General features: G+C 39.1%; 1 protein-coding gene across 1 annotated transcript; it reads right to left on the bottom strand.

Annotated features, from left to right (window-relative positions):
- Positions 1–364: 364 nt before the first annotated feature.
- LOC125540571 (cytochrome P450 87A3-like) lies at positions 365–2,714 on the bottom strand. Its single transcript, XM_087542676.1, has 8 exons — positions 2,508–2,714; positions 2,218–2,364; positions 1,858–2,106; positions 1,446–1,535; positions 1,266–1,344; positions 957–1,063; positions 710–840; positions 365–542 (listed from the first exon to the last, which is right to left on the bottom strand). Exons 1-8 carry the CDS (start codon positions 2,712–2,714, stop codon positions 365–367), a joined length of 1,188 nt encoding a protein of 395 aa, XP_087398802.1.
- Positions 2,715–7,896: the final 5,182 nt, after the last annotated feature.

Genomic DNA, 7,896 nt, shown 5'->3' with positions numbered 1-7,896 from the left:
AATGTACTCTGGTCCAAGAGCACAAGTTGAGTGTGATTCCAAGCTTTGTTCCAATAAATACCTTTGGACTTTGGCTACAATTTATTTCAACATTTGAATGATACATCGAAGCTAATGCGGTGATAAATAGACTTGAACGATTATTTTTGTTGAATATGGGAGATTTTTATTTTCTTGTTGTCGTATCAAAGGTAGTTCAACAGAGTACAAATGCACACCATGGAAAAAAATAACCAGGCAAACTCACTTAAATACCAGATTCATAGTCATAGGATATATGATGGCACTTTTATTCAATGGTAAACAGAATGACGATTGGTAACACCGTCCAAATAGATGTGAAAATAATAATGCAAAATCCAGTTCACATGAAAGCCCCAAGTAACAGGGGTATAATGCTTAGTAGTCCATAGAAACATTCGGGTTCATAACCATGACATTTAGATACTGTGGTAGAATTGAGAAGTCTCATAGGCTTAGTTTCCTGTTGGTATATGTATGCATCAGTTATCGTCTTGGGGTTGAAGTCGAATGTGGTAGCCCTGCGGGAACATAACATCTCCACTTCTGAATACATTTGTTTGTTTCATTTCTTCCCATCTGTGTAGGAACTAGGAAGTTAAAATTGCATATTGCATATCCCATCCATGCATGAACAATCTAACGAAAGCAAGCAACATATATGCTTTGGGGAGTGAAAGGCACTCACCTATACTCGGTCACCAAGACATGGAGGGTAAGTGTTACGAGCAGCTTGACAAACTCTGCGGCAGGACAAACCCTGATGCCTGCTCCGAATGGCATGAAATTCTTCAACATTGTGCTGCGCTTTGACTCATCCTATGTTTTTCGATTTGTCCAATTTATTTACACCCAGCGTTGGTCCCAACCAAATTTCTTAATTAAATTGGGTAGAAAACAAGGAGTAGAATCGAAAGAATTAATTCTGCACTAACCATCCACCTCCATGGGTCAAATTTGAGTGGATCTTCAAACAATTCTCCGTTCAGATGAATTGCCATGGGGTTGACTATGACCAGCCATCCAGCAGGAATTGTATAACCTGCAGGAAGAGGGAATCAACACATACATTAAGCAACAACCACCTTGGAGGTTATTGGTATATAGAACTCTACTGGTTTGTTTGCTAGTGCAACAAATTGCTACTCCCTCCGTTGTATAATTCTCGTCGTGGTTTTAGTGAACTAATACCATGAATTATGTAACGGAGGGAGTAGTATATTGTAATGTTTCTGAGTGTTTACCATTGACTTGTGCATCTATAAGAGCTTTTCTAAATACTACAAGTGCAGCATTGCTTATTCGAATAATCTCATTGGTCACCTTCATTAAAAGTCAAACGGAAACTTTTGTCAAATTTACAAAGCTACAACGAAAAATATGAATATACCCAGTTGTAATCAATGTTTTTAAAAAGCATGTACCTGATTAGTGAATGTCAACGACTTGTACTCCTCCCATGTGAGCCCGGAGCACCCACCCTTTCGACCATTGAGCATAGCTCGGTTTTCCTTCTGTGTAAAGTGCAGGTTTAATTTTTAGGATGCTATTAATTGTTTTGCATGCAGCTGTCAGGATCTTTCTACTCCCTTCATTTTATTACATATGCCATCAGTATACCATGAATATGACTGGAACAGTATTACTGCCTATATATAGTATTTCCTCCATCTGTGTTTATTAATCCCTTATGTATTTTACATCAAATATTTTGATCATAAATTTCACTAATAAAATATATTTCGTATGCTAAAAAATTACACTACTGAAAATACAGACGGGTTAATACATACTGTACTAGCTAGCAGAGAAAGATCATCCATCCTACCAACCAACCTGGAGCTCCTGGACAACGTCCGGGTTGTCATGGAGTGACTTGAATGCTACAGCGATGGTTCCTGACAGCGTGAAGACGCTGGCGAACAACAAGGTGGAGAGCATATCAATAGCAAAATCCTCACTTATTGATGGCTCTTCACCCTGCAGCTCCTCGACGATTACGTCCAGGAGGTCGCCATGTTTCTTCCCTGCAGGTGCACTTAACCTCTCTGCCAACGTATCCCGCAGTGTCTTGTGAATATTTTTCTTGCCTGCACGCGCACCGGCCGTAAGGAGATTATGTAGCCAGCTTTTGATTGAAGGAAAACCAAAAAGAAAGTTCATTATTACTGTACTTAGCTAGTATAGTTTATATACCTGCATGCATCGGTAAAATGGTGTCCCAGGGAAATATATCGGGAAGGAGAAGAGCCCTGAGAAAAGCGTGTCGAACTTGATCCTCAGCTCCCTGGACTTTGTCCAATCGAAACCCAGGCATTTCCTGGTCACCAGCTCGAACATAATCTGAAACGTCGACGACAGTAGCTATAGCTAGCACTTGCACGTATACTACTATACATACACTAAAAGTCTGAAATGAATGAATATTGCAGGAACGGGATGGAGCAACAAGGCAAGGCACTTACATCGGGCGCACCGCCACGTACGTCGACGCTGGGCATGGCGGCCCACGCGGCGAGGCGCTCCCTCACGGCGGCCTCCATCTCAGGGAGGAGCGTCGCCTTGAGGGTCTGGAGGCCGAACAACATGTAGGCGCATCTACGGATGAACTTGTGGATGGTGCCATGGAAGGCCTCGATGCTCTTCTCGCCGAATATCTTGGTGAGTGCCCGAGGGTACCCAAGAATGAACATGGTGCCTTCCTGCTGAAGGATAAACCGGTTGGCCTCCGCGTCGGTGGAGATCACCGCTGGCTGCCCCAGCAAGCTCGTCTTGAAAACCGGACCATACCTGCCCAAACATGCATGTGATAATCAGTACGTGTGATTACTTGCAATTAATGGAGAGTGACACTACACCTACTAACATTGTATATACCTCTTCATCCTTAGTTTGAAGTAGTCTGGGATGTCCAAGGAAGGGCTTGCCTTGAGGAAGGCCAAGGTCTCACCAATAATGGGGAGCCCCATGGAGCCGGGAGGAAGAACCCCGTTGCAGAAAGGGTTAATCCATCTATATACCCAGTGTACGAGCCATCCACTCACAAGGGTAACCCCACAGAGAGCTACGCATCGAGCGACAGAGATGTCCATCTCCAAGTGCAACTAGTAAGGGAATGAAATGAGGGGTTTGGTTTAGTTGTGTGCGGATTGTTGATATAGGTCTTTAGATGCTTATATAGGAAAGTGCTTCCAGAATAAGACATACTTATATATAGACAAGTGTTAAGATGATTCCTAGGTGACGTGTGACTTCTATTACTTTAGGCTAGGTGTCTGGCTGGTATCGATACATAATTTGGTTTGTCAGGGCAGGTAATGGAAATGGAATATTGTGAGTTTTTGCAAAAAGACTGAAGATGCCAGTACGTGAGTTTGCTGCCTAGCTTCTCCATCGGTGTTTGTCTTGTTTTGGTTGCGTGGTCTGGTGCACTATGGGCAGTCTTTCTTTCTCTTTTGTTCTTGTATTTGTTTTACTTCTTTTTATTTAATTACAATAGTCATCTATCTTATCTTGTATTTACTAATTGGAAGCACCTTTCGAAGCCTAAAACTAATCCATTGGGTATATACCTTAGCCTTTGTTTCGATGGCACATTCAAAGACTCTGAATTGCATTTGCTCCAATATCAAATCTCTCCAGGACAATGATACTGACATTCAACCCAAATTCTGATGTTTGGATGTTCATGAGGCTAAAAGTAATCTGTCTGCTATATCTTAGGATCTGTTTGCATGGCATATTCAAAGACCCTAAATTGCATTGGCTCCAATATCACATATCAAATTGCTCCACGACACTGATACGGACATTCATCCCGGATTATGGTGTTTGGATGTTCATGCATCTGGCACATGGAATTCAAGGGGAGAGAGACCAACAACTCCTGTTTGGATGGTCAAGAGGTTGAATTGCACATTGATACCCGGGGCGTGAAGATGAAGTACTTCGTTCATTGTACCAGCACCATACAGACATTGTACCGGCATTAATTGTAGCAGCCTGGCTCCGCCCCTGCAAATACCCGAGGTGAGATTAAATGGCATCTCAGTGAATCAACATCTTGTTCACTATGCCAGTTTCCTCATTACCGGTTTTGTCTCGTTCCCGCGTTCTGGCATCCCCGTGATCAAATCGCGTTGTGTCTGACCAGCCGATGATGGATACCGTAACACCAAGAGGGCCTAAAGAATATCTCTCCATCGCCGGAGGAGAAAATCTCAATCTTCAGCTATCTAGTCCCTTGTCAGACTTTTCCGTTAACCCAAAAGCCGCCGTAATAGCCGTCCTGTTACGGATGACGTTTAACTAACCCCAAAGTTCATGAAGCAAGTACGAAGGAACTCGATACACTCATGGTCTAAGGAATTATGCAAACACTAACTTTCGTTATGTTATTAATCATTAACTTGTGATGAATATATCTATAGCACAACATCAATTTGGGTCGATTCAACACAAGTGTTCTTCTAATATTGTGTCCTCACAATTGTTGGCATAGTCATGCCCATGATCATGAAAACGTGACCATCATGCAACACTTGAGCTAGTCTTAGATGCATGACTGGAAATACATTCTACCGCTTATAATTCCACACGTGCATATGAGTTTCCCTCTTAGACTTTATTGATATACAAACTCAAGGGCCATTGCAGTTATAACAACTTAGTCACGAACTTCAAGCTAAACAATAGCTGTTATTATTGCCTCTAGGGCATATCTCCTACACCTCGCAGGGGCATTCCGAGGACTATATTGCCACACACAATTTTAGGGGTCCATACTCTTCGATTAAACCAAATCATCAGTGATATTTACTTGTTTATACATACAAAAATGTTAGCTCTTAACATTTTTTTAATCATCCAAAATAGTAGGGGGACACTATAAGCACTTACAAAAGTAATTACTTAAAAATACACCACAAACTTAGCCTTTCCATAATTTGATTAGCCAACAAAAAACATCTGTTAAAATTCAGTTGGCGAGGATCATCTTCGTCGAGCACCTTTCTAAGTGGTGGATTGGCCATCTTCGATTCGAGAAGACTCTCTTGCGGATGGACAAGGAGAATATATAGTATGAACAAGGACGAGGCCAACTTCGAGGATCAGGCTGGAAGGAGGAGAAATAGGTTTTGGGGAGATGTCGGTTGGAAAATGGGGAGGATCTAAGGTGCCCAGCGGCAACAGCTCGGACGGCACGACGTGAGATGGGAGCTTTTTTTTGAGACAATTCAGATGGGAGATTTGTCTCGCTTATTGCGAGATGTAGCTTTTCCCCGCCAGTCCCGCTGAGTGTGCCCTCGCCTTAGTGGGCCAGCCCATCAAAGCGGTTTTGAGAAGGTTCTGTAGACATGTATGGACCGGTTCTAGAACATTCCATGCAGGTTTTTTTCCTTTTTTGTTTTTCTATGTTTCGTTATCGGGTTTTTATTTTAGTTTTTCCTTTCGTGTTTTTCTCCGTCTCCTTTTTTCCCATTTTTATTTTTCATTTTTAATCTTTACAAATACATGCCTACTTATTTTATACAAGTTTTATATTTTTTTATACACGGGGAACATTTCTTTGATACACGTTGAAGATTTTTTTTGATACATCACAAATAATTTTTTCAAATACATGTTTGAACATTTTTTATAATACGCATTGTACATTTTATTGAATGTTACAAAACACGTTTTTCCAAAATTACCCGAACTACTATTATATATATATATATATATATATATTTGAAAAATTCAGTAACATATTTTTGAAACGTGGGAATGTTTTTTAAATGTCACCTGCAATTTTGAAATAGTATTAAACATTATTTTCACATTACATGGGCATTTTTTACATTATATTTTTTAAATGTCACAGACATTTTTTTTGAAAAGCATGAATATCTATAAATGTTATGAACATTTTTTTGATTGGTATGATTTTTTAATGGTAAAAGGATCTTTTATTGGTCAATGATTTAAAAAAGTATAAGAAAGTAATTTTGAAATATCTATGTTCAAAATTTTCGGAAAATATATTAAAAAAAGAGAAGATAGAAAAACCGAAACCACGACTCCTCTGCGAGGAAGAAGATGCAAGACACATAAGAATTAGGTTGTCCTCATAAATCAAAATGCAGGGCGAATAAACATACAATAGAAAGAGGAACCACCATTCTAGGGGACCGGACCATGTACATGTTTTTACTGTGAAACCATATTACACATATTTATAGGCGAAATGCTATGAATCGCTAATAGGGGCGTGGCTATGTGCCGCCAGCGGCGACGCCTATGAACGGCTAGCTACATGGAGCGGGAACTTATTTCAATGTTGGTTCTGAAACTGGAATTTGATCTCATTCGATGGTTTGTTTAATGAAATCGGAGGGAAACTCCCGCTTTTGTTCAAAAAAAAACAGGGAGCGGGAACTGAGCCGACCCAGTAACCAGCTGCCGCACCGTGTTGATGTCATGACGAAGTCATGCACGTTTTTTTCTTTTTACTTCACATTTTTTACTTTTTTGTTTTTTAACATTTATTTACATTTCGTATTATTTTAAATATATATAATCCGAAGAGCACTTTACATAAATATATACATAAGGTAATCATGCATTGTAAAATGTTAAACGTGTAAAAAATGTAAATGATTGATACATTAAAAATGTCACGTGTTTAAAACATCTATGTTCCGTTGAAAAAACTGTCTATACAATATACATAAAAATATTTGCATAATTAAAAATAACTTCATACATTCAAAATTAATGTACATTTGAAAAAAAGTTTCACGAGTTTCCAAAAAGTTTTTTTCTCATTGTCACACAAACTGTATGCAATGTAAAAAAAGTTTCATACTGTATAAAAAATGTTCCGTACCTTCGCCAATAATTATATGAATTTCTCAAGAAAAATTGTAGCGATTAAAAAAATCCTTGTCACATTAAAACAAGCTTATATAATGGAACAAATCTGTTCCAGTAGGTTAAAAATAATTATTTCCGTTAAAAATGTTCAACTTGTGTTTGGAAAAAATTGCTACTATATTTTTAAAAAGGTGCTCAACACATTTATTTCTAAAAAATTACATTATGCATCTGAAAAATCTCCTAAGTCTACTATAAAAATGTTTTACGTTTGCTCTAAAACTGTACATTGGGTAAAACAAGACATGTGTGAAGAAAAATACAATAAAAACCTACAAAGAAATGAAAAAAGAAAAACCCAACGAAAAGAAAGAAAAACAAGAAAGAAAGAAAGAAACAAACGAACAAACAAAAGGAAAGTATAACAAAGAAAAATAACCAATGAGAAACAAATGCAAATTAAAAAAGGGAAACCAATGAAAATAGGTGGAGAAAAAATATAAACGAAAGAAAAAGTAAACTAAAAAAGATTTAATGAAAACTGTAGAAAATCGGATCCTCATACCCACAGCCCGTAGCGTTGGAACCTCATTACCTGGCCCGCCTGCTAAATGTCGCTCGTAGCCGAGCCCCAGGCCACAGCGTCATACTTTTTTCTATTAATTTTTCGTGTTTTCTGTCTCTATTTATTTTCTTATTTTCTTAAATTCACTAATTTCAAACATTAATTTATTTTTAGAAAACATTCAGGTTTTCAAAAAATGTTTGTGTTTTCCTGAAATAGACCAGAATTTCAAAATTTGATCACAATTTCCAATAATGTGCACAAAGTGAAAAAACAATTCTCATTTTTCCAAATTTGCTTGTGTTAATGGTCGCATTGGGCAGGGGCGCCGGCGAGCGGCGCTCCACCTTGACGATCGAGGGCGGCGGCAAGATCCGCTCCTCCTTCACGCGGCGCTCGATTTGGATGCCGCGGTTGCGCGGCAGAGTGCACGGAGGGGACGCGGGCTCTGG

Source organism: Triticum urartu, chromosome 2A (assembly GCF_056163025.1).
Source record: "Triticum urartu cultivar PI428250 chromosome 2A, HENAU_Tu73, whole genome shotgun sequence".
Taxonomy (NCBI): domain Eukaryota; kingdom Viridiplantae; phylum Streptophyta; class Magnoliopsida; order Poales; family Poaceae; genus Triticum; species Triticum urartu.
The sequence above is the reverse complement of the archived record's forward strand: the minus strand, read 5'-3'. Positions and strand labels throughout refer to the sequence as shown.